The sequence below is a fragment of the Lagopus muta genome, chromosome 1 (assembly GCF_023343835.1).
Source record: "Lagopus muta isolate bLagMut1 chromosome 1, bLagMut1 primary, whole genome shotgun sequence".
Taxonomy (NCBI): Eukaryota; Metazoa; Chordata; class Aves; order Galliformes; family Phasianidae; genus Lagopus; species Lagopus muta.
The window spans coordinates 132,235,978-132,263,370 of NC_064433.1; the positions used below are offsets into that span (position 1 = coordinate 132,235,978).

At 42.6% G+C, this 27,393-nt stretch overlaps 2 protein-coding genes across 8 annotated transcripts in view; both read left to right on the top strand.

Annotated features, from left to right (window-relative positions):
- Positions 1–27,393, top strand: part of RPL31 (ribosomal protein L31) — a 288,373-nt gene that overhangs the window by 245,723 nt on the left and 15,257 nt on the right. The window lies entirely within an intron of this gene.
- The window catches only part of NPAS2 (neuronal PAS domain protein 2), a 97,276-nt gene that overhangs the window by 62,383 nt on the left and 7,500 nt on the right, over positions 1–27,393 (top strand). For 5 of the 6 annotated variants that reach the window (XM_048961661.1, XM_048961710.1, XM_048961681.1 and 2 more), the window contains 11 exons: positions 2,170–2,290; positions 3,220–3,333; positions 12,253–12,371; positions 14,034–14,116; positions 14,678–14,784; positions 15,947–16,094; positions 16,672–16,753; positions 17,143–17,284; positions 17,934–18,040; positions 18,215–18,307; positions 21,714–21,860. In XM_048961661.1, coding sequence (XP_048817618.1) covers positions 2,170–2,290; positions 3,220–3,333; positions 12,253–12,371; positions 14,034–14,116; positions 14,678–14,784; positions 15,947–16,094; positions 16,672–16,753; positions 17,143–17,284; positions 17,934–18,040; positions 18,215–18,307; positions 21,714–21,860 — 1,263 coding nt within the window. The remainder of the gene's footprint in view (positions 1–2,169; positions 2,291–3,219; positions 3,334–12,252; positions 12,372–14,033; positions 14,117–14,677; positions 14,785–15,946; positions 16,095–16,671; positions 16,754–17,142; positions 17,285–17,933; positions 18,041–18,214; positions 18,308–21,713; positions 21,861–27,393) is intronic. The other variant, XM_048961690.1, reaches the window with a different exon arrangement.

Here is a 27,393-nt window from a genome sequence, read left to right on the forward strand (position 1 = left end):
TCGTAATATGGAGACAAAAGGCAGCACAGAACCACAGACTGGCTGTTGCTGGCAGGGTCCCCTGGGTCTCTCTGGCCCAACACATCTCCAGCAGAGCCACCCAGAGCAGGGTGCCCAGGGCCTTGGAGATCCCCAAGGAGGAGACCGCACAGCCTCCAGAAAGCCTGTGCCAGTCCTCTGTCACCCACACAGCACAGAAGTGCTCCTGGTGTTCAGAAAGAACCTCCCGTGTTCCAGTTTGTGCCCACGGCCTCTTGTCTTGGCACTGGGCACCTCTGAAAGTGCATCCCAAGGTCACCAACAAAGCAGTAGTGAATGTGAGGAGCAGTGAGAGCTGACATCAGGTGCGGAGATGGCCTGCATTTAGCAGTGAGCAGGTCCTTCCAGCCCTCCTGCAGCTACTGCTGAGTGGATGAGAGAGTAATTAACCCTCATGACACCTGTGTGAGACTGGTAGATAAGCATCATTATCTACCATTTACAGGTAGAAAAGGATTGGGAAGGAAAATTACTTTTCCAAGACTGTGCTGTAAGCCTTGAACTGCACTCAGCACAGCGGTTTCCCTTCTTTGGTCTTCATATTCTCAAAATTATGTGAACAATGTAAAATATTTTGTGTGACTATAATGTGGATATTTATATATAACTGTATCACATGCAATATCAGTGGGTTCTGTATTGAAGAGGTACATATTGAAGTCACAAAAATAATTTTCAAGTATTCTTCACAAAAGGAGTATTCAAGTAGCAAGCACACTTAATAAATACTTGTGATTGAATAAATTAATATATTATTGCATCAAGATAAGGGTACAAACTGTCCCACTCTAATTTTCAAAGTATGTTCACTGCATTTCCCTACCCCAAATAGGAATTACGTAGAGAAGAGCAGGCCTGGGTAGAAAGCGGAGGGAAACCAAAGCATAATCTTAAGTAAATATATGAATAAATGGTGCTGATTAATAACTTGCCAGTCTCGTACAGGGCTAACACATTTTCAGCACAAATGTGCAGTCTGCTAGTAGCTGCTCTGATGATACAATGGAGCTGTGTCAGTACGTCAGCTCGGCCCTAGGTAGTCTCTAGTGAGATGAATGCAAGTTAATGCCATTAGAGGGTTACTTTATCTCACAACATCCTTTCAGGTAGGCTTGTCAGGCACTATGTTGGTCACTTCACTGAATACAGGGAGATTTTTTTCTTGGCAACCTTGTGACATACTCTTGTCTTATCCACCATGGGCCGGTCATGGCCTTGTACAGAAATGGTTCTGTCTTTCTGTTCCCCAGTCCCTGTACCAGTGAATAGCTCTCACTCATCACAGTTGGATGCATTTTGAGTTCCTTCCCGCTGGCCACGAGGCTGGAAACACCTGGGCATTCAGTTCCAGAGGGCTTGTGCTGGTGGCACCGTGAATTCATGAAATCGTTAAGGCTGAAAAAGACCAGGATCATCTAAGTCTGTCATCTTATGCCCACTCATGTCCCTCAGTGCCACATCCACACGGTTCTTGAACACTTCCAGGGATGGTGACTCCACCAGTTCCCTGGGCAGCCTGTGCCACTTCCTCACCACTCTTTCTGAGAAGAAATTCTTCCTAATGTCCAACCTGAATCTCCCCTCGTGCAACTTAAGGCCATTGCCTCTCATCTTGTTTCTAACTCTGCAGGAGAAGAGGCTCACCCCCACCTTTCCACAGCCTCCCTTCAGGTCATCGTAGAGAGTGATAAGGTCTCCTCTGAGCTTCCCTTTTTCCACACTGAATAACCCCAGTTCCTTCAGCTGCTCTTCATCAGGCTTGTGCACAGGCCAGACACATCACAGCTTCATTGCCTTTCTCTGGACTTGCTCCACGATCTTGATGTCTTTCTTGTAGTGAGGGGTCCAAAACTGAACAAAGCATTGAGGTGAGGCCTCAACAGTGCTGAGTACAGAGTAACAATTACCTCCCTGCTCCTGCTGGCCACACTATTTCTGCTACCATCCAGGATGCCATTGGCCTTCTTGGCCACCAGTTCCCCATCCTAGGGGACTGACAGTGCTACAAAGTGATGTCCATGGCAGAACATCTCCTGGAAGAAGGATTCATCATGCAATGTGAATGTCATGGTGATGCTTGTTGTGACATTGCTGTTTAATATCAATATTTCTGTTGGTTTGTTTTTGCAGTGTGATGTCTTGGATCAGAATTTGTTAAATTTCCTCCCAGAACAAGAACATTCAGAAATTTATAAGATGTTATCTTCCTGTATGCTTATGACAGATTCTGCCTCATCGGATTACCTAAAAAGTAAGTTTTATTTTATCTTTCTCAGTAAATCAAAAAGCATGGGTAGGATAAAAAACTTCTCACAGAAGGAGGTTTTTTTTATGAGGCATGCATTATAAAACTTACGTTCATAGCATTTCAAAGAGATCTTGCCACCTGGCATAACCCTTTGGTACTATTTTTAAATTAAACTCATTGCATTTATTTTATAGGCAAAGTACTTGCAGTTGTGTTAATTATTAAATATAGCATCTTTTGAGACAGCTGAGGAAAATAGGTTAGCCAGTGGTAACAGTTTGCCTGAGACAAATCACATCTTAATTGATATTTCAGCCCATTAAAATAAGATGCTGTTCAGAGATATGCTAGCGGTGCATACCTTCGTTTTGCATTATAGTTGAAAAGTAGCTGTAAAATCATCATAATTCTTTTTCAAATTGAATTTATTTTTTTTAAAAATCCTTTTATTTGCCTCAACCTTATTCACTCTAGGAGGTAAGATGAAGGAAAGCAGAAAGCACACAATAATGTGAGATGTACAGCTGCTTAATTTACTGCATACATAAATCTTGCAGCTCATAGTTAATATGCTGAAGTTAATTTAATAGATTTTTTGAAATAATTAGGCATAGTTTTGCAACACAAGATGTAAAACAGCTGTGACTCATGAAAAACCTAAACAGAAAACAAAGTCATAGCTGTAGGATCCAATTCTCTACCTCAATATGCCAGTGTTTTGTCAGTGCTATGGTGAAGATGGTGGAAGAGAAGAGGCCCACATAGGTCAATTGCACCCAGAGCTCTTGCAGGGGCTTTGGCCCTGCCACTTATTGCTTCTTGATGTGTAGGACTCCGAGTGGTAACACACTGCTCTTGTGCTGCAAGACTGGGGTTGTGTTTAGCTAAAATAGTATATTTATTTATTTCTTCTTCTTCTTTTAACAATCCAGCTGACAATGAACTAGAGTTTTATTGTCATCTTCTGAGAGGAAGTTTGAACCCAAAGGAATTTCCAACATATGAATACATAAAATTTGTAGGAAATTTTCGGTCTTACAGCAATGGTAAGCTTTAATCATTGTATAAATGTTACTTTAGCTATGTAAAATGGTCTGTAAGTATTGCTCCATTGAAAAACACAGGCTTCTACTGCACGGGCTTTTTGTAATGTTGTGGGGCAGATTTCGCTTCGTGTGGATCTAACAGCTGATTTGCAAAAGCTGAATGAGAAATGGCCAAAATTGTCAGTTCCTGTTGTTTATGCCCTTTGTTTGCTTTGGACACTGGGCAAATTTGCAAATACCGCCAGCTTCAGAGGAGGGTTGGGCTGTACTCTGCAGTACTGCGAGTTACAGCTGTACCCATTAGATACACAAAAGGAATGCCACCCTATCTACTGGCTTATGTGGAACACGCATCCCAGCCTGTGCCAGAGGCAATAGCCTATCAGATTTGCCCTCTCATCCCCACAGAGCCATTGTGGGGAAGGGCAACACTGCAGTACCCTAAGGCCTCCCCTTAGGCTGCCATTTCCCACTCCTACCCAGCACCACAGAGCCTGATGCCACAGCACGGGGAGAGAAATGCACTTGGCACAGCCCGCACTGTGGCATGGTCATCCTTAGGAAGCCATCTTTCAAGGGACAAGAGGCAGATTTCTAGCTCACGTGCTCCCTAACAAACAGATTGCTCCACAGTTCTTAGTGTCAGAAATGAATTATTTTTTTTATATCGCTTTCCCCTCTCCTGCGTGCTCGAGTTCGCTGTAGTTACTTGTCTGATTGAACTCTGGAGTGGCATTTCAAAAGTTGCTGGTATTGCTCCAAATAGGTCATCCTCAGCAAAAATTCCCCACTGTGCTTTCCAGAAACCGCACACCACACTGTGAAGAAATGTCCCTGTCCCCATTTAACTTTCTGGTCTTGAGCCACATGACTAGAATAGAAACCTACGTGCAGCATGAAGGCATGTATTTCTTACTTGGTGCCATACGGTTTGGGGCTGTATTTGTATAAAAATGCAACCGCCTGTATGCTTTCTAGTTTGAATGGAGAGAAATGCGGCCGCGTGGCAGACGCACACACCAAGCTGTTCTGTTTTCTAGAGCAGAAACCGGATTTCAGGTGCTGACTCATAAGGATACATTTCTACCGGGGGAATTTCTGATCCATTTTCTCAAGGATTCTCAGCCTTTTATTTTCATGTGACTTTAACATTGTCCTCTTCTCAGTTAGAGATTTCACATCCCTGCATTTGGATCAGTGGCTATTTCTCAGAAGAAAGATGCAACTTGCATTTTTCTGCTGCTCCAGATATCTCCCCTAGCTTAATGCACACAGACTAAATGCGAGCATATTGATTTCAGAACATACAGAAGTATTTTGCAAGGACTCCAGCTTATAGCTCAGAAATAAGACACAAGCTTTCTGCTTCAATTTTCTGCTTTTTCTTCCATGTGCCACTTTTCTCTAAATTCTCCACTTCATGTCACCTCTTCCAGTTTCTCCCCAATCTGCTGCAGATGGACTCTGGTCAGGAGGGAGGGCCTGGCACTTGTCCTGATCTGTGAGATGATGCTCCTTCTTCCCATTGCAGAGGCTAGGCTATGATAAAAAAAAATGAGGTAGCGGAGGACAGAAATTGCAAATTAAGCTTAATTAGCTGGAGATGTTCCTTATGAATGTATTCAAGAATGCTTTTCCCTGTAGCTTTTCACAGCAGTAAAAGTGTGAGCATGTTTTTACGCATGGGAGACGGATACAGGATGTTCTTCTCTAAATACAAGTTTTTGCTGCTCCCTTTAGCTGTCCAATGCCAAATTTTACCTTTGTTTTTCTGCAATTTGCTGAGCATTTCCTGAGCCTTCTCTGTCTGCATGGCCCTGCTGCCCCAGCATGGGGTCTTCCCAGAACACTAAGATGCCCCATTCCCACTGGCCTAGTGTTGTGGTAGGGATGGTCCTAACAACAGTCCTAACCTCTTCTTCTCAACCTTTGTTGAGTGTTTTGAAGTATGGGTAGGTGCATTTTTGGCCTCTTTAACAGAAACGTCACTAGATTTATCCTACTTCTACATAACCTTTTACATGACCTACCTCTCAGACTTGTTTTTTTCATTGCCAACATAACTGCAATACTTATGGGAAGAGGGTGATGTGTGTTGGGGTCTCACAGTTCAACCCTCTTCCCTTGTACCTTCTCTGTTAATCACATTGTGACTTATGGCTGAGAACATCATATAGGGATGGGTTTGAATGGATTAAATTGAAGGACTGAGACTTAGACAGTCTTAGGGGCTTAGCTGCTCTCCCTAACTTCTTTGGGAGCTGTGGGGCTAATTCCCTCTTCAGCTTTGAAGGCCATTTTACTATAACACTGAGATGCCAGTGAGATTTATTTTTTTTCTAAAGCAGAACAAATACCTGATTTATACCATGGCGACTTGTCACCAGGATTGCTGCTGGGGATCCAGACCTTATGTAGCCTACACAGAGCTTGTGTAGGAGTAGCTTTCCCCCCATCTCAGAAGAGAGATGGTGCAGGGCAGGGGGATGCACATGCAGCTCCCAGAAACTGCCGGTGAAATTCCCACTGCTGCTGGCATGTGTTCAGTCTTTCAGAAGATCACTGTCCCTAGAGCTCCCTGCGCAGCTATAGCTGGAAGCGAGAGGAGCTGCTCCAGCCCAAGCCAGATTCACATCAGCATTCACCTAAGCTAGTTCTGGGCATGGTTTGTGCTCTGTGATAACCTACTGCAGCGTTTTGGCAGCTGTTTCTGCACCTGGGATGTGTCACAAGCTGCCTGCACAGGAGTGCACCCCCTCAAATTAGCTGTGTCCAGCCATGAGGGGTAGAGCAGCCAAGCAGCAGTGCAAGCTGTGCTGAGCAACTGTATGAGTCACTGCCTGTGCTAAATCAAATACAAGAGATTTGATTTTCTATTTGGGAGGATTATATAATCATCATTAATTAAGCTTCAGTGAGAAGAGCTGGGCTGTAACCTGACAAGAAGACTGAGGAGTCCCTAGAGAGATAGTCTCTGGGCCACTCAGAACAGGAGGGTTGTGTTCCATCTCTTGTGTACCATCAGCTTTGGTGAGAAAGGCCTGGCTGCTCACAGAAGAAAATATTACAGGATATTTTTTGGTTGTTTGTTTGGTTTATTGTTGTTGTTGTTTTGTTTTGTTTCAAAGAAGAATGCCTTCCAGTATTCTGAGTGCTTAAATCTCAGACTCACAGGCTGGCTGAGGCTGGCAGGGTCCCCCCCCGGGTCCCTCTAGCCCAACCCCTGCAACCCCAGCAGGGCTACCCAGAGCAGAGTGCCCAGGGCCACATCCCTCCCAGGATTATCTCCATTCACCTAACTGAGGCCTTTCCTGCAACCTGGAGAGCTGAATCTATCAGATATCTGGGGGGAACTGAGTGCCACCACTGCCCCTGTTGACAGGCAGGATGTGGTATGGGGCAGACTCAGGTCAGCATTACCAACCAGTGCGTAGTGTAGTGGTTCCCTGCCAGTTTGATCTGAGGGCTAAGAGGGGAGGAAAGAAATAAAGACAATTCTCCAAAAAGTTGAAGGAAATATTTATCTTCCAGTATGAAATGTCAATTTAAGTGAGCATAAATTATTTTACAAAGCCGCTTAATAGCTCACTCCGATTATAAAAGATAAGGAGAGCCGGATTTATCCCCCCTGTGAAAAATTGTTTGTTCGTTTATATACAGAAGATCTTTCACAATCATGTAACCTAATATTGACTTTGCTATTGTATTCCTGAGGTGACATACTTGCCTAAACACTTCTGAAAGGGACAAAACCTGAGATCTGCCTTCCAAATAGCTTACCAAAAGCAAAAAGAACCACCAGCATCTTTAAAGGGGCAGATGTGGCCTTGTAGCCAAAAGGCCTGAGGTTTTGCTCCTAAAGGAGCAGATAACTGTTTTGTGGAAAGAGCTCACAATCGAGTAGTAGAATTAAATATTATAGTGGGATTTAAAACTCTGCATCTTTGTTCCCAATTATATGGAAACTCAGGAATTATCTTGTTACTGGGTGCTAATAATAGCAGATAGCTCCACTGTTAGCTGATGTGTCTCTTAGAGATAACAATAACCATCAAGGAAATGATTATGCCAGGGAGGAGAAAAAAAAAAACAACAAAACACTCCCAGAATGATTAACTTAGTCTGAATTCCATTTTGAAGGAAATAAACAGATTTATACAGAAGACACATTGATCTTGAGCCTCTACAAGCATATGTGGAAACATCTGATAACAAGAATAACTCGAAATGAATGTTTTGATGAGAACTGACAGCCACATATTATTATTTACTGTGAACAAAGTGGTAGAAGCTGCAGCTAGAAACATACATTGCTTATGACAGGCTCTCTGTGGACACATCAGCAAAAAAATTCATGTCCTAAACAGTCTGCATGGGGTTCGGATCCACATAGGATGGCAGCATGAAGAGCAGGAGGAGGAAAAAGGAGAGAGCAGATCCAAATGGACAGTGATGTATGGAGACCGTCATTGTTGTTCACTCAAAGCTATTGAGTGCAGCCTTGCTTGCCATTAGCACTTTAGAGTTCTTCATTACATATATTAATTGTTGAATGTTCTGTTTATCCGTGGTCTGAGTTCATTTATATGAAACACTCTTGGTTTTGTGCTGGTCTGTTTGCTCATGTTTTTAGAAATTACCATTCAGTTTGTTTGGCAGTCACTAAAACTGGTTCTTTAAACATTAGCATTTACTTGCAAAATAGGAAAGAAGGATTTCTTCTTTAAAATGACATAAATGAGAAGCTTGCTTTTACAGAAAGAATATGTTTTAAACATCCCAAGTTAAAATAAGATGACCGAGCAACCTGCGGCTGTGCTATTATTAACAGAATAATGTGTCATCTGTTTTTTTTTAAAGCATGCTTTCATTCATTTTGTGTGGCATGATTTGAATCCCTGAGGGCAAAAATCTTTTTATCTGTAGCAGCTAAGGGCTTTATATATTACTTATTTTTAACGTCTTGTCCTTAATGTTCCTGGTCCTTTTATTTTTAAATTCTGTGTACAAGCAAATCAGTTTATTTCAGTTTATTTCTATCTTCTTACATGATATTTGCAGGTCATTTAATACCTCCACTGCAAACAAATTGTCGTAGCTCTAGCAGCAGATCTGATAGGTAACCACAAAAATTATTAGAACTCACGTCAAGGAGCACAGTCAGCTAACCAATAAACATTTCCCTATTCAGGATATGTTGTCTAAATCATTTAATTGTGAAACACACGTGCCCTCTGTTACCCGGCCCCACCTGGTTATTGCCTGTTCCAAATTTTCATCAGACACCTTCTGAGAAAAGCACTCCAAGACTTCTAAGTGTAAATATCATCACAGCCTTAGACTTCATCCTATGTAAACTGTCCTTCTGTTGTGCTCTCAAAGAGCTCACTATTGAACTCCTAAAGGCACTGTGTGTTTTTCTTTCCAACGGACCCTGCAAATTATAAAGTATGATTTTTAAAATGTCTGTTTAAAAGATTACACCAGGATATCTTTTAAAAATGTGTGCACAGATCTCTTTTTAAAATTACACTTCACAGATCTCAACAGGTACCCAAGGCCAGGTTGGATGGGGCCCTGTGCAGCCTGACCTGGTGGATGGCAGTCCTGCCCACGGCAGAGGGTTGAAACAGAAACTTTAAGGACTTTTCCAACCCCAACCATTCTATGATTCTGTGAAACAGAAAAAGTTGGAATTTGCTGACCAACTGCAAGAGAAGAGGCAAATTGGCTGTGCAGATAGAGCTGTGGAAAGAACAGATAACAACAAAATAAGTCAGGCAGAAACTAATCCAGAAACAAGTGGCATGTATTTGTTACTTTTAGTCATGGTAGTTGTTACTTTCAGATTGAGATTCACATTTCAAGTTGGTGGTTATGTGCCTGCATCATGGAGGCTTTTGATGCTTTGGACTTTGTCAGAGACAATTCTGTATGGAGACAGCACAGATCAGTTTGTAGGCTGGTTGACATCCAGCCAGACCATTTCTACCTCATCTCCTTGAGCTCCTTCCCTCACTGCCTCCAAGTTTGACATTCTCAGTGATGAAATCGCAAAAATGCTGTACAGCTATATTATATGACAATTATTACCCTTTTAGGATTGCATTTACTTCTTGGAAATATAATTCTATTTTGTAAATGCCACATTCAGGGATGTATTCTGCTCTCTCCTGGGAATAGAATGTCTGATTCGTGTCCATTTACATCAAACAACTTACATCAAAAGGGCCATCTGCTGTCTTTGGCGCAACTCAGTCGTCTTCAGCAGTTCTCCTGGAAATGGAGTCATTTGCAAGCCCATGGCTTCAATAACTAGGTTAACTTTTTATACCTTAACTTTGGAGACTGATTGTGCTTATCTTATTTTTATTTCTTATGTTTTGCGTTCCACTGAACACAGCATAGCCAGCTAGCCAAGAGAGGTGATTCTCCCACTGTGTTTAGCATCACTGTGGCTTCACCTTGAATATAGTGTGCAGTTCTAGGCTCTACAACATAGAAAGAATGGTAATGTCTTTGAAAGTGTCCAGAGGAGAGCTCCAAAGCTGGTAGCAGGGCTGAAAGCATGTTTTGTGAGGAGAGGCTGAGGGCAATGGGCTGTCCAGTTTTGGAGAGAAGGAAGCTGAGAGTTGACCCCACTGCTCCCTGCAGTGCCCTGAGGAGGAGAAGCAGAGGGAAGTATCAGGCTCTGCTCCTGAGAACTGATGGGAATGGCACAAAGCTGGGCATTAGGAAATATCTTTTTCATTGTGAGGGTGCTCAAACGCTACAACAGGCTTCCTAGATAGGTTGTTGGTGTCCTCTGCCTGCCAGTGTTCGAGAAGTATTTGGATAATGCCCTCAATAACTTCTGGTGAAGTTGTCAGGTTGGACTCAATGGTCTTTGAAGGTCCCTTCCAACTGAGCTATTCTGTTCTATTCTATTCTATTCTATTCTATTCTATTCTATTCTATTCTATTCTATTCTATTCTATTCTATTCTATTCTATTCTATTCTTCTTAGATCCCAGGCTATTTGCTATTGAACTTGGCCATTGTAGAGAGAAATTGGCCCATTGACTTCAGTTTGAAGGACATACTAGGTAGTAAGCTTGGAAGTAACTTCTTTACAATGTCCTTAATGTGAGTTTGTAGCCATATCATTAATTTTTAAACATTAATTTTCAAACAGGACTGACTCCAAATATTAACAGACTTGCATGAAATAATCTCATCAGAGCAGAACCAATAGCTCTTTACTAAGGCTTCTCCTGTTTCCAACAGCTCTTAACTCTTCCTTCTTTTTTCCACCTCTTGTGCTAGTAATCCTGTAGAAGCCCTCTTATATGCACATAACCCCAGGAGCAGAACTGGAATTCTTATTCCTAGAAAGTCCCCAGAGCGAGTGTGCTTTGCTGGTGAAAGGAGGAGAATTTTGCCCATATTTTTTATCTTAATATCCAGTCAGCCATGCCCTCAAGACTCTTCTGTAAGAGAGCTGCAGTCTCTGTGGATGTTCACATCTGTGCTGCCTTCTCAGATGAGGAATCTTTCTTCTCCCTTTTGGCACAATACATTGTGCATACAGTGGTCTAAGTCAGTTAATCACAGGTGTGAATTCTCCCCAGAGTACTTACTTTACTGTCTTATACCCTGTTATCCTTGTTATCAGCTGCGTATTGTTATGCTAAGGTTTTCAATAGGTTTCTGGGTTCCAGAAGCACATCTGATGAATAAGCTGAGACTTCTTCAGCCTCTACAATTTACGGCAGTGAACTAAAGCCCAGTGCAGAAACATCCCAGAGTAAAATTTGCTATTGAATTCCTCCCCAGACAGATATAAAACCCTTCATTTTCACAGGAGCCAATGTGCTTATCCCTATGCAGAATAAATTGTAGCAAACTATTTCATAAAGTTGGATATAGAAAAAAAAGAGAGCGGGTAAAGTTGGATAACGGAAGTGGAGTTCCATATTAGCATTAATCACCATTAACATTAGATTAACTCCTACTGGTGACCTCTGGCTGCTGGATGGGACCATCTGACTCCAAGGGGGACAGTGCAAGTTCAGTTCCCACTGCAGCTTAACACACAGTTTATTACAGTCCCATGGGAGTGGGATTACCGTCGCTAAACAGCTCAAACTTGGATGACGAATTTGCGTTATGTCATTTTAACACGGGATTGTGGGCAAGTGTAAGGCAACACATTCTTTTGGCAATACATCTCTATGGCAGGATGTACTAACAGGCCTGCAAAGCAACACAAAAACCATACAGTCATGAGAGACAGATAAAAACACGCATACTCTAGCTGCATCACACCATTTTTCTTTCTGCCTAGTGTTTAGGAGACACATGCAGATCCATGAGAAATGCCCAGTTCTGGCAGATAGTGCCATATACGGAGTACTCGTGCACTTCTTCAACACAAGCAGAAATAGAACAGGAACAAAAACTTCATCCTTCATCAGCTGAGGATCCCAGGCAGGCTCTGTTAGCTTGTTGAAGCCCTGCTGGCATTGGTCCTCCATGTTTGTTCACTGACAGCGTGAAGCATTGCCTTCACCACCTCTCTTGCCAAATGGGACTAGTGCACGCTAGGCTTGCTGCAGCATGTATTTGCATTGTGAGTGGTGAAAAGAGCAATTGGATGTACGGGGTTTCTTTTCATAAGCTGGTTTATGCTCTGTGATAAGGTTTGGCCTTATTTTTATCAGGATTAACCTCTAAGATCCATACTTGAAGTTAAGCCCTGATGCCTTTCTGCCTAACATGACTGACTTGCAAATATATATAGGCATATCAGCTTTAAAAAGCTTTTAGAGCACTTCTGTGAATAAAATTAATACTAGTATGCTTCAAGTGTGCAAAATATGTTGGGAGAGCAGATCTGGTACGAAGCATGACACTGGGTCCCACTTTTTGTCCTGCCAGTGCCTAACTCCACCTGCAATGGCTTTGATGAGGCTGTTCCCAGGGCTTACAGAGCATCACCAGGAAAGCAGGTCTGCTTTGTCGCTACTGTTCGTTTGGCAACGCCTCAGTTTCTAAAGGTAAGGGCATATCCTCGATCCCATACTCTCCTGGAGTTATCAAAATGGTAGTGTGCGAAATTCTCAGTTTTGCTAATTGAATGGATTATGGCTATCACATTTCATGCACAGAAATCCAGTGAAGAGGATTATCAGGGTGAGTAAGGATCTGCAGAAGTGGTGTCTCTTCTGCCCCTCTTGCACTGTGAGCCCTGGTTGTGTGAGGAACAGCAACGTCACTTCACAGATACGCTGTTTGAGTTCTGTACCTCCAATGGGACAGCGCACAGATGGTTCTCATTTTGTGTCCCTTGGTGTCTTCAGGTCACTGCTCCCAGTTTACCTCCTCCCAGATCTACATAGTAAAATGGTTGTTTCTGGAAAGAAAAGACAGCACAACCTGATGCCTGACACCATGGTTTCCTAATTAACAAATGTGAGCTGCTGCATCGGGTGTCCTGTCCTCAGGGGTTAAGAGGTTAAAAAGCTCATCTGAGACATGGTCTGGATGAAATCACTGCCCCCTGGCATGGCTCTGTCACTGCACAGAGACTCAAGGGTTCTCCTGACTGATTCACGGCCCTGACAGCACGTAGGGCCCCTGCTGGGTGCAGGAGGACACCTCCCATTAATCTAACCACAGTTGTCATGCTAGGAGCAGATGACAGAGTCATGGTTCTCTGAGCACACTGAAAGCAGTTCCCTCAGTGTTGGGTAACCATAATGTTAAAGTGCACACAGAATCAAAATGGGCTGCACATCAGGACAATTGACCCAGGGATTGTGAGACATCAGCTGCCAAAGCACCCAGGAAATTCTAAACGCTGATCTCCCCAGGTCACCTGGATGAGTCACATAACCCCCGATCCTGGCTCCCTCCTCTCAGATGGAGGCAAAACTGTTTATCTGACTGGCTGAGCACAGCAGAATCAGCACATTGGTTTCACATAACAATGTTCTCATGTTGCACCTGAGCAACTCCTGAACTGTGGAGTGTATTCTTGGCATCAGCATGGAGCTGAGCGTAAGGTGGAGAGAGGAAGAGAGGAATTGAAGCTATGCATGAAAGCCTTTGGCCATTGTGTGGCCAACAACTTTAATCACTTACTTGGGCATTAATAAGTATAAAAGGAATGCTTGATGACAGCTTCTCCTCTCAAAGAGGGTTGGTGGCCCAAAAGACTTCTGTCCCTGTGGGCAACAGCAGAGAGAGGAGTGGTGGAGGAGATGATGGGAAGGTGTTGCTGAGCCCACGGTCCAGTGGGACACAGTACCAAGAAGCAGGGGGACATCAGGGGACAACAGACAGGCTGTCCTGAATAGCATCAATGGAGACTCTCCTGCGGGAGAAACTTTCACTCCTGATATCATCCCATGCCTTTGTGCTTGAAGCCAGGCCTTGTTTCCCACTCAGAAATGGGGGACAAATACCCACCAAAGCCAACATCCACCTTGGATGGATGAGTGATGAAGATATCAGATGGGGTGAGAGGAACTGGGGGCAGATATGACCCCAGTGAGGAGAAAGGGCTCAGTGACACAGAAACAAGTGTGATAGATTGCTCTTTGGAACTAGCAGGGAGTGTATGAATCTTTTCTGTGCTGATTAGTTATAGCTTACAAATCTAGATGTAGAGGTGTGAAGCTGCAGGTCTCAATAAGTTGTTTTTCTTCACCATACAGGAGATGTGCATTGTGGAAGAGCCTTTAGAGGAATTCACGTCAAGACACAGTCTGGAATGGAAATTTTTATTCCTGGATCACAGGTAGGTGACAAGAAGAACGATCCTGACTGTGTTTTGTGTTTGTTTACTGCTATTTTCCTAAGCACAGTTCTCTCAAAAGGTGTTATGTTTCACATCTAAATCACGTGAATGGGAGAGTTACCGCTAAGACAAAAGCTAACGTTTCCTATTCTATCCTGCATTTATTTTTATCTACCTTCTAAAATAAACCACTCTGTTTCTCATGTTGCATTTGTGATTAGCTTGTTCTGGTTTGTTTTACAAATATCAGTGGACCAAAGCATGTCCCGCAGCAAAAATATACAATTGTTATATAACTGTGGAAATAATTCCCTCAAAATTCAGCCCGTGTTTGCATGTGTAGTTCCCACTGACTTATGACTCCCATACCACGGGTCCTCACATGAAGGCCCCTTAGAAACCAAGCTAGTTTGCACAAGCACTTTTTCCCTGAGAAGAAGGGGCTGTCACAGGCCTTTGAACGTGCCCGCTCTTTGGGCTTTTGGCACATCCCCATCAACATGCAGAACTACTGTTTGTTTTGTGGTTGTATGGGTTCACTTCTGTTGTGCCCAAATGCAGAGCACCGCCGATCATAGGATACTTGCCTTTTGAAGTGCTGGGTACTTCTGGCTACGACTATTACCATATAGATGACCTAGAGCTTCTTGCAAGGTGCCACGAACACTGTAAGTATCACATAGCCCAAGTTTCTGTGAATTAATCAGGATACCTTTTTCAGTGACATATGGTTGCTGTTAAGGTAGATGTAAACTCAGACAGGGAGAGGTATACAGGCACACAGCCATGAGACCTTTGCTTCATTGCTGTAGGAGTTGTAGCAGATTGGGTGCATCATTGCTGATCAGCTGTGATTGAGGCCAATTCCTCTAGCTCTGAGAAGTGCATTTTCGCCTTCTCTATTCCAAGCAGCAGTTAGTGAGACTCACTGAATGGATAAAACATGCCAGATTTGACTCCTGCTTTATTAGTCAAAAATATACAGGAATAGTTCAGGCAATCTCTGAGGAGATTGTATTTTGTAAAATTCTTGCAGACTGTTTAGCACAACGCTGCTCACCATGTATTTGGCGCTACCTGTGATTATTTGAATATAATCTACTAAGATTTAAGTGGAAAGCTCTTTTGTGAAGTGAAGAAAAGGAGGCAATCCTTTTCAAATATTTGGTTTTAGATCTGAGTGGAACATCTCAGTCTTACTGCCTCTGGGCGGCCTGAAAATATCCAGCCAAAATTAGTTTTTATAAGTTGACATTAAAATATAGAAAGGTTAAATACATGCATGTTTGGGATCCCCTTGAAACCCTTAGAACAAAAGCAGAGATTAATTTTGTCCTTGAATCTTTGAAGCCTATAATGCAACACAGTTTACTACCCTTCAAATTCTTATCTATCTGTGAATTTTCTTTCAGTTTCAAATGATTTCTGTGTTTGCACAATGTTATCTCCTGTACTCACTTCATTCTGTACAGTCACTAACATCCATCTGTACAGAAAACTCATCTCCACAAGCATTTTTATCCAGTATTTTACTGCTACAGGTCTTCAGATGATTACTGCTAGAAACTAATCCCAGGCACCTTATTAGGGAGTGTGTGATCAGCACATAAGCCAGTGAGAGTTATGTTTAAGTTGTAGCAGACATTAATGTGTTAGTGTTAAAGCTAGTTTTCCTGTTAAAGCATGTGCTGTTCAAATTGCCAGAAGAAGGAACCCAAAAGATGCTTAGGAGTCAGTGGGGCTGTGGACACCTTTGTCCCACTTCTCAGCTTTCATGACCTTTTCACACTGGTGACTACGCTACTAGCTGTGTCTGCTTTCTCCTGACAGTGATGCAGTTTGGCAAGGGGAAATCGTGCTGCTATCGGTTTCTGACCAAAGGACAGCAGTGGATCTGGCTCCAGACCCATTACTATATCACATACCACCAGTGGAACTCCAAGCCAGAGTTCATTGTGTGCACACATATGGTGGTAAGGTATGGAAACTCCCATCAAGAGTGAGACATAAAGGAGAGTAAGATATGGGCATCCTCACAACTGCAAACTTTTGTGCTTAGAAACAAGAACTGTCTTCTGTATAACAAAAATGAAGCCTCAGCTCTCTGAATGAAACATGTTCATTGCAGAAAAACATTTGGACTAAGTGTTACTGTATGCTATGCTTCATTTGTTGTCCATAAGCTTAGGAGTAGAATAACTCCTACATTTTTTCCATTTTCTGCAAAAACAGGGAACAGATAGATCCCTCAACCATTCTATTCCTTAAATCCTTATGTGTTGCTTTTTAAGAGATGTGTGGAAGCTTTTCAGTGAAATTACAGAATAGCCTTAGGATGTGAACTTGACCTCACCTGTTTAATCCACTTCTTGACTTCAAGAAGATAGGTAGAGAAAGAAATGAAAATTAAAACGTAGTCTTTCAAATGCTATGGAGTTTCATCTGATGCAAGTGAGTTTTTAAACTACCTGTAAGATTTTACAGTAATTCGTTTCTCTATTTGCTTGAAGCACATTTTATGACCACCACTTTGATCCACAGTATTTTACGTTCAGTTATGCAGATGTGCGGGTGGAGAGGAGACAGGAGATGGGCTTGGAAGAAGTGTCCTCAGAGGTTGTGTCCTCAGCACTAAAGGTACAGTGAGAAAAGTTTTTTTCATGAATACATGTAGGAATCACAACTTTTTCCTATGCTAACATCACTGAAGACTTCAGCGCTGTCTTTCTGGGTAGGTTCCCTAACAAGTTCAGTATTCATTGTTCACTTGAATAATTTTAAATTAAATTGGATACGTTCATTGAAGCTCACCTCAGCAACAGCTCATTGGACAATACATTAAGTAGGTGCTGCTTGGAAGGGACATTGGCACTGGTGCCCTGGTCTTCTGTTAGCCTCCCTGGGATTAGTTCTGCTCAAGTTATAAAGGCCAGACAAAGAATTGAGTCTGCAAGTATTGGTAGATGCATTTTGAAATGTTTTTCCCCTGACAGATGCAATAGCTATTCACATTTTGTTTGTTTTAGGACAGTGGCTCCAGCTTGGATCCTGAACAGCACTTTAATGCGCTTGATATTGGTGCCTCAATCCTCAGTGCTAGCCGGACACCCTCGGTGTCATCCAGGAGCTCACCAAAATCTTCCCACACACCCAAGTCTGACCCAGCAAGTGAGTGGCTTTCCTGGGTTGTTGCATTATTTTACATTTAACCAAGTTATAGAATAGTTATTGTTGAGGTATTGATAATACATGTGTTTCACTGACAGTGAAGTGCAATGGTAATGTACAAGAAAGAAGGTCTAATGCAACCATCCATACACTGGAAAATGAATATCAGGACTAGCCATGAGACTTGCTGTTTAGATCTGTTATGAAAGTAAGGACTAAGGTCTTCAGATTTGAGGATGCCTGTATGAGCAATGCAAGGCCTCTCCTGACTTACTTGAGTAATAGCAGCCGGAGGCAAGAACTCTTCTGGCCAAGATTCAGGATGCTCCAGCCATGACTTGGGTACACCTTATGTGCTCTTTCTGCTTCTTGGCCTGGAAGAAAAGACAGTGAGCTAAATCTAGTTATTCAGTCCATACAAAGGGAGCTTTTGGGTCCTTTTCTTCTGCTCATTGGAGCATAGAGCCATAAGCTGTCTCTGACTTTTGTCTTTGCCCAGACTCTCCTTATCAGTTTAATTCTACTGCCATTGAAGCCAACAAGAACAGCCTCAGCTCCAGCTGGAATTCAGCCAGGTCTCATAATCTTGACTTCCAGTGGCGATGATTTGCAGTTTGTGAGAACTCACCAAAAATCACTTCTCTTGCAGCTACACCAACAAAGCTGACTGCAGAGACGAGCACTCCCTTGCAGAGAACATCCAGCACGCAGCAGGACTTAGCTACACACAGGCTCAGCCAGCCTACCGCTCTGCAGGTAACTTCCAGAGAGCCATAGGGACAGGCAGAAGGCAGAAGGCACGTGTCATCAGCTTAGCAAATCCAAACAACTTGCACAAATGCCAGGGCATTAGAAGAAACATGGAATTCAAAGGAGCCAAACTTATAAATAAAGTTTTGCTTTGTTTGTTTTGCTTTGTTTTTAACCTAGGCTTCCTTGCCTTCTCAACCTTCATGTGAGCTTCTCCCACAACAGTTGCTGCCTCAAGCAACTTTGCAAAGTCAGCCTGCACCACTGGCACAGGTTAGTTGGGGGGTGGGAAGTGGAATAGGTCACTTAACTCTCTTCTGCTGCTTTCTCCCTTCATCTAATAAATAAATTCATTACAGGAGTCCAGGCCCTTGAGGGTTTTCAGACAATCTCTTTAGTAGCTAAAATCAAACTTCCACCAGCTCTCAAACTCTTAAAATGCTGTGGGAAAGTAATCTGAACTGTACACTTGTGTGTTTAAATATTTTTCTGCAAACATTCTCAGCACAAGTCCAAGTGCATATAGGTTCACACATCTACTTTGCAGGATGACAGAAAGCAGAGATGGGCAGAGATTTCAACTTTGCTTCTATGTAATCACATCCCTCCAGAATCAAGGTCACAGTGAGAATTAAAAAAACTAAAGCTAACAAGAGCCCTCCTAAAACACCTGTTTGGCTGCATGGAGGCAGAACCAGCCAGCAGTAAGGGACACACGAAGAGCACTGCAGCACCCATTTTGTGAGTGTGCTAGCAACAGCGGGACATGCTCCAGACTAACAAATTCCTCCACTCAAATCTTTAAGCCTGTTTCTCACATGTGGGTGATGGTTCAGAAAGCCATCTCAGTGTCTCATTTTGTTGGGTTGATGGTTGATGATTGGACTAGATGATCTTAGTGACCTTTCCCAACCTTAATGATTCTATGATTCCATGATTTGCAGTAGATTTGGAAGGAGTAAATTGGAGCACCACGTTCCCATCTCATTGTTTGTGCCCTGCAGTTGTGCTGCTATGAGTGTCCCATCACCCTCTGATTTCAGAAATGACAGTCCTGGACCTAAGCTGCTGCTGCTGTTTGTATGCTGTCTTCTCTTGCAAGATCGCAGTGCTTCTTCCAGTAACATAAAAAACATAAGAAGTTCTGAGGATCCCTGCTTTAAAATAACAAATTCTCATTTATCTTTTGTGTTTAATATTCTTTTCACGATTCCACACCAGCATGCAGTGAAGGAACAGCATATCAATTATCTGCTCTGAGCAGTCATTTTCTTCTACAGATATCCCTTTCCTTTACTCATTAATGCACTTCCAAACATCAATTAGTTTATTTATTGTAACCCTGTGCATGTTCTGCATGACTTTTTTTCTGTTTTCTTTTCTTCCATCCCGCAGCCTTTGCTGGAGGGATGCTTTCTGGTTGTTAACCAAAGGCCCTGCCGCCTCCCTGTCCCAGCACAACAATTTTTGGTGCTGCAGCTCCATCTTCACCACCAGAGCGTGGTGCTGTTCTGTTGCATGGCCACAGGTGCAGCCCTGACTGGCGATTTCTGAAATGGGGGAAGCAAGCCTTGCCTACCGAATGAACCTTAAAGCACTAGGTGCTGCCTGAATGTAAATGGTTCACATTAAATGAAGTGCTCCCTATTAGAATATTTGTTTGTTTGTCTCCCTCATTGTAATAAATTCCCTACAACACAGCGGATGCTGATGACTGAATAATAATCAGCGCTAATAATTCCATTTGGGATTGCGCAGGTGTTGTTTGGTAGCAGTGAGAATGAACAAGTTGTTCCATGAACTTCAAAGGCAATGAAACCTGGCTTGCAGGGACTGTGCCCTATAGGGCTGTGCACTAGGGGGTCCTCCTTCTCACTGCCTGGCCAGAGCTCACGTGGCATCACAGCAGCATGGTGGCGTTGAGGCTCTCACGACTCTGCTGCATGTCTCCAGCATTAGGCTTAGAAGTAGGAAGGCAGAAGGAATTGAAAGGTTTTGCATGGTTCTGTAGGGATCTTTTTCTCCCTGGATTAAACTGTGATCCTCTGCAATTATAGATATCTCGTAGGTTAAGTCTGTCGTGTTTGGCTGTACCTGGAAAGCTGGTACAGTCACCTGTACCATGCACTTTTCTGAGGATCCCAAGAAGTTTGCAGTTACCTAAGTGAGATGAATGTCAACTTTATCTGATGCTAATGGCAAAGTTAAAGCAGTGCTGTGCTTTGTTCTGGAACATTTTGAGTTAAGCTATTTTAATGTATCATATAATTACATTTATTTATTCCTTAATTAGTAGAGTAGCTGATGATCTGGAGATAAATACTTTGTGGTGCAGGTCAGTTGCTGTTAGTTTCTCACTGCACGAAAACAATAGAAGCTTTGTAGTCACAGGGATCAATGCAAGAATGATCAATAAACTTTGGTCTTAGAGTAGGAAAAAGCAAGGAAGGAGTTTCTCATCCTTTTCCTTAGCAGCTCTCACCTGGTAGGCCAGCTAACTGCTGTTGCTGTTAAGTGGGAAACAAAAAGACAATACTAAACAAATATGTTACATATAAAAGATGCTGAATAAAATAATGGACTAATGATTTAAAATCAACAGCAATATATTTTTGTGCACTTCATCCACCAGCACAGAGCTACAAAAAAAAACAAAACAAGGGAACAACGTGCCATCTTCAAGTTCAACAAGTCATAGCAAAATGCCCTCTTTCTTTTTCTCCTTGCTCTTTTCCTGGATGCTCCCAGCACTGTGTCTTTTCAAAGTCATTTTGGATTCTTTGATACCCTGATAACAGAAAAACACACTGATTTTTTGAAGCCATAACACTGTGGGTTTTTCTCAAAGTGTGTTTTACTTTTGGAATATGAGCTTGTGCAAAGCAACAATTCCAAAGCCAATTAAAGTAATAATGAGTTTTGGTGGACATTGAGTCATATCTGTAAACACCAAATAAAATGGGGAATTTATGGCCATGTTTTCCCCTCTGTGCTTATGGAGCCATTCCACTTGGTGTGAGGCATTGCTGCTATGGAGGCTGCACTTTTTTCTTGACCCTCATTAGTGATCTCCATTCTACATTATTATTTAGAAAAGCCTTTCTCTCACTGAGCTGTGCTATTTGTTTTACCTTATGTACAAAAATAGCTTAATGAGTATTTCTTGCAGCTTGGCCTCTACACAGTGGCAGAAATCTAGAACATGTTTACTGTGGTGAGCTGTGGCACAATCTTATAGTACGTGAACAGCAGAATAAAGCATTGCACCACAGCTATTTCTGCATGCAAGAAGTTGGTAAAACACATTTGGAATATACAGCTATGCTGTGCTAAGGGCTCCAAACTACAAACCGATGATAAAAATGCACTCATTTGCCATCCATTTAAGATGCTCTTGATATTCTAAAGCAGCATACTCTCAAAAACGGGCATTCTGATAATTCCCTAACAGAACAGCGTCAGTTGTAAGCAGATCACTGTAAGTGAAGCAATTTAATATATGGGCATAAAATTGAAAATAGAAAAGATTTATCTCTGCCTAGATGGTAGTATATTACAAACACATACTTTAGTCCTTTGACTGTGCTTTGCAGTCAAAAAACCAATAACTTTTTACAGAATGACTTTGCGTGACGGCCTGTTTTCTTTGTAAAGACTCATTTTTCTTCCTTTTTTCTAGTTCTCTGCCCAGTTTAGCATGTTCCAGACCATCAAGGACCAGCTAGAGCAGCGAACACGAATCCTGCAAGCCAACATCCGCTGGCAGCAGGAGGAGCTCCAGAAGATCCAGGAGCAGCTCTGCCTGGTCCAGGATTCCAGCGTACAGGTGCGTTGCTGCTGGGAGGACCAGCTACCTTCCCATGAAGCACTTGATAGGGCTGGTGACTTAAAATGAGCCCCAGGGCCTAAATGCACTGGTGTCCAACCTTTTCACTTTCTTGGGTCGCATTAAGTAAAGAGGAATTGTCCTGGGCCGTGTACACTTAGGATGCTCCACAAGCAATGCCTCCTATTTATTTCCATGGTAAATATAACCCATACAAAGAGCACAATAACACTGTTTGATAGAGCAAGTTCTTGGCTACAAAACACTATTTTTCACCATAGTTACCACCACTAGTTATGCATTTTCACCAGCCAGGAAGAAGCACTCCTAAAAATGTGCATCAGAGGAGGTGACCCACTGTTCCACAGCTGTTCTGATGGCATCACTGCTGATACACACTACCCACCACATCACCATGGTGATATATTTGCTAAAACGGGGCTTATGAAAGTCCAGTAGAGAGACATGGTCAGATTTTTGAATTACCTGATTGCAACTCTATACATTCCACTTGAAAATTTTCGGTTAATGTATTTGTGCTCATTGAAAATGGAATTGCAAATATACCAAAACACTGATGATTTTTTTTGCAAACTTGAAACCTGCTCTCAAATTCCTTCATCACAATGGAAAGCACGGCTGCACACTTTTTGCTGTTCACAAGACTGTGTTAAGCTGATGTATCCAAATCCATAACATTATTTACCATAATTTGAGTTAGCACTGCACTGCACCCCATACCCTGGTATATGGTTAATAGCACACAGTTTGGTCCTTGCTGAGTGATGGTTGTGCACCCGAGCAGGAAGAGCCACTGCCTTTATAGTGAGGGGTAGGGTGGCTAGGGGATGAGCTGACAAAGCTGTGCCTAGCCACATGCAGCCCGTGGGCCATGGGTTGGACGTGCTGGGGGCTATGGCATATGGACATGAGAAAGCCAACTCATCTGAATGAGCATGTTGCCCTCTGAAAGCCTCTTGAATAACCTACGTCAGGAAAGATTAAGAGCTCTCTGGAGGAAGAGAAGAAAGAAATATCTCAACCGTAGTGGTGGGGGAAAGAATTTGAGTCATTTACACTAATGTTTTAATACTTTATCGAGTGAGTCTTCTGAGTGAGCAGCTGTAGTGGAAACATGTTCATGTTCATATTCAGCACTGATTGTATCTCTCCAGTTCATTAGTTTCCATCAATCCACTGCGTGTTTCATGGGGACATTAAGGGTGCTCAGTACCGTGTCTGTCCCTCCCTCAGTCACCAGCCCTCCTTCAGGCACTCCCCAAGTGCTCATCTCTTTCATATCACTCATTCCCTGTTTTTCTGGCCCTATCACAGCTGGGACACAGAGTACAGGAAATGAATTCCCTTCTCATATTAAAACCTCCACAACCTCTGCTGCTGTTCATTCCTTTACAGCTGGGAGGTGTCTAAATGCATTTGTCACTGGACCAGCCCAAGCCTTTAGGGTGAAACTGGCTGGGGCTGCTGTCCTTATGTCTTTGATGTCTTCTGCACAGAGCTGGTACAATGTCTACTTTGTACTACCCCTGATCCCTACTGCTCCAGCAAGTTCAGTTTAGTACATCTCAGGTTTCTTTTAATGACAAATGTAAGAAATCATCCACTTTTATGGAAGTTTCCTAAAAGCGGGTTGATTATTGCTCTGTTCCTTATTATGTAACAATAAATACCAGGTTAAATGACCCTTGCCAGAAATGTTGCATTGGGGACCCACTGTGAGTATTGTATTAACAAGATTTTTAGAAGACAAGCTCTGCCACAGAAATTAAGGTCTCAAAGAACATTTTAAGCACAGGATGAAAACATGGGACCTGGTGAAGCCAATGGGAAATTTGCTTCTGACTCGCACAGAAATAGAATCTCACCTCTCATCAGCAGCTGTGAAATGCATTTTCATGCATTAAAACCATCTGGGATTGTATGTTTAGGCAATTAAGGGATTGGTGAAGCCAAATTTGAAACTTTGCCACCTAAGATACTGCAGCGTAGCAGTGTAGGGTCCTAGAAGCAGGGCTCCCTGTTTCTGGTTCCATATAAACATACAGGCAGACCAGGCTTAATTTCAGTGTATTTTTTCTATTGGTTATGGAATGACATTGACTAGCAGGAAGGAGAAGTCCCTCTGCAATTGTCCAGAATATTCAGAATCTTGGCATGTGTCTGAAAGCTATTATCGTTATTATGAATATCAAGAGACATGATATTTTCACTTCTAATTGTGCAAAAAACATAACTCTCCCTCTGTGAAGTCTTCAATATTTATATACCCTGATCCTTTTTTCCCCCTTTTTTACATAATCCAGGCAAAAAATAGAAAACGAGAGCACCTTCTTACACGCAGGAAAGAGATTTTGTTTTTGTATAGTTGGATGGGGAGGGTCCTCCTGCTCTAGGATCTGAGTGCCTCTTGGTCCCCTCAGACCACTCTCATGAGGCAGCAAGCTGTGAGCAGTCACACTTTTACTTCTCCTGCTTTCTCTAGATTGAAAAAAAAAAAAGAAATAAATTACCATGCCATTACAAGGATGGAGTGGGTCTGGGGATTAGTTCTGTCGTACTTGGCTAGGGGCAATTTAAAATAAAGCCTCACAATTTCACTTGTAGCACTTTTGTGACTCACAGGAGGTTGAGATTAAACTGTGGAATCGGAAATCTAACCATGTGCTCTGCCAAACAGATTTCATCACTGAGGGAGCTGCATGGCTGCAGACATCAACCTGTATCTATTAACAAGGTTACAAAGCATAGCAGCAAACTGAAGAGCCTTACTGTTGAGCAGATTTCTCGTCTTCTTAATATTCCACAGAGAGAATAGGGCTGTGCTGGTTGTGAGCACAGGGGAGTGCCGTGGGCTGGCCACAAAGGGAAAAGCATTCCCTGGTTTTCTCTCGTTAGCTCCTTTATTAGCATATTGTCCCGAAGTGTACAGGTAGCGCTGTGGAGAATTAAGCCCAATTTCCATTTCCTTCAGAGGTCTTCAAAAGTGTAGTGCAGCACTTCACCAAGAAGCACTTTCCCAACAGGACGGATGTCAAGCTCAGTTGTCTGCATTTGTAACTATTTCCAAGAGCCTGGTGCAATGAAAGATGAAACTAGCAGGAGGGCTGTAGGCCCTGAACAAAGTGCTCAAAACCCCATTAAGTCCTTGGTACTGCTCTCCTGACCAACAAAAGCAGTAAGGGCAGCAGCAGCAGGAGTAACCTCAGAAGTCTGAAGGATGCCGTGTCTGTGCCAGATTTGAACAGTCTGACTAATGAATTGCGGATGGAAAGGAAGGCAGAAAGAAGAGCTGAGACTGAGCAGCTTGCAAGAAGTGAAAATGAGAGCATACATATCCACCCATAATTTGCAAGCCAATCTCTTCAAAGGCAGTGAATCTCAGATCCCCAGTGCTGCACCTCTCTCATCTGCAGGTATTTTACTGAGGGAGCCCTGATTCCTGTAACGAAGAGCTGTCATCACCTGATTATCCGAGCAGCAAAGAGTCAAAGAGCTGTCTCCCTCACATCTTGCCAGTGCGTTTCACCCATTAGCTGCAGAGACCGACTATCGCAATGAGTGTCAGATGGCCCCTTCCCTCTCTTGCAGCTTTGCTGCGTATGTTAACAAGCTGGCCAATTAAAATATATTTGTAAGATGCTTCTTTGGTTTTGCAGTCCACAAAATCAGCCACAAGACATGTCATTATTGGCAGCTCAGTTATGGGGCTGCTGATTTATCTGTTTGGATTCGTTCCGACTGGAAAAGATTTCTTTCTTTATTATGGGGTTTCTGTTGCTATTTAAAGCTGCAGTGTTTCAGAGGAATCCAGGCAGGACTATCACGAGAGATACATTATGAAGAAACTATTTTGTACAAATGGAGTACATTTCTGCTTTCAGGCTCAACTTGCAGGTAGCAACTCCTTACTTCAGTACTCTCTCAATTAAGTTTTATTTTATGAGGTGTCTTGGGTCTTCCAGTTCTGCAGGGATAAAGGTTAAATGATACCATTGCCTCCTGCCCTCAGCTTGTTTTTCCCGGACGTTTATGTTCAGTCAGTAACAATGCTGCTTTGTCCATTTTAATGCAATGGAGAGCATCCCTCGGTATGAAGCACTGCTAGGCCTCTCAGGGCATGAATGCACAAACAAAAGAAATTGGTTTACTGCAATAAAGTTGGTTGTAAATTCATAGTGTGGCTGCCAACTGCGCACATTCCTACCCAGTGGCACACTCTGGTAATTGCAAAGTAGGTTACTCTGCTTCCTGTCAAGGATAAGCTACTTAGCCTTTGCCTTGAAGTAAGGCAGGCACACAGGCAGTTCACTGCAGAGCAAGTCATCTGCTGCAAGTTTCACTGTGTCCAACTTTTGCACTGATGGATACTGAGTTCGCATTAGAAGGACTTAATATTTCACCAGCACTGTGCACCATATCCAGGAAGGACGCTTAAGACGTTGCTCCTTAAGGTCAGACCTTGTGCCAGTCTTGTCAGGAACAACGGGCTCACAGTGCACATGACATGTTTGGAAACAGGCCACTTGCTCTGCCTCCTCTGAATTTTACATCAAACATTTTATATCAGCGGAGAGCGGTTTCATTGCTGGAGTTAATCAAGTTCATTTACCAAACGTGTCCAAAGCTGAGCTCCTATATAACGAAAATAAACAAGAAAATGAATTTTCATAATTTCTGTCTTTGATTTATTCATAATAAGACCTATTTACTTGGCAGAAGTTGCAAGACCATCTGTCTTTCTAGTATGTAATGGCTCCAAACCCAGCGAGCAGTGTTTTTAAAAGAAAACACTTGGAGCTAATTTCAGACCTGCTGCAAGCAGCCACAACTCTGTGACTTGACCCATTTATTTCTGTCAAGCATCTCTGAGATTAGCCTGTGGACACACCACACCATTGCTATAAGTCCATTAACATTTTCATTAATTGCCCACTTCTCTCATTAAAGTAACTGATTAAAGTAAGATTTGTCTCTACCTTGCTTCTGCGTTAAATCTTGGCGCACAGAGATTCATTATATTTGAATAAAAGCTATGTTTTTAAAGCTAGATAAATAAGCACAAATATGGTAGATCAGCCGACGCTTATGCAGAGAAAATCAATGCATTTTGTCGGTTCTTTGAAGAAAGGTGTGTGTTTTTTTCCAAAGAAATGACAGGGGACATGATAGTTTAGGGAATTGCTAATATAGCAATAAGCTGCATAAAGGTGTACTAATTACTGGGTGTACCTCAGACGTACTGCTATGCGTGAGACTGATGGATGAGTAATGAAGAGAATAATTGTGATTCTGATTTCATTTAAACTCTCGGCAGCTCCGCTTATATTAATGGAGTTCCACACTTGTAGTAGTGGTGTGGGACCAGAATCAGAGCCAAAGATGCCTTCAACTACTTTGGAAGCGTTGCTTTGTACAGCCCTTGGTGGCAAGAAGATAGATTTGAAATATTGTGAAGATATCTTGTAGCATTAATTATTAATAGTTTTAAAAGAAATAGCCTCTAGGAAAGCAA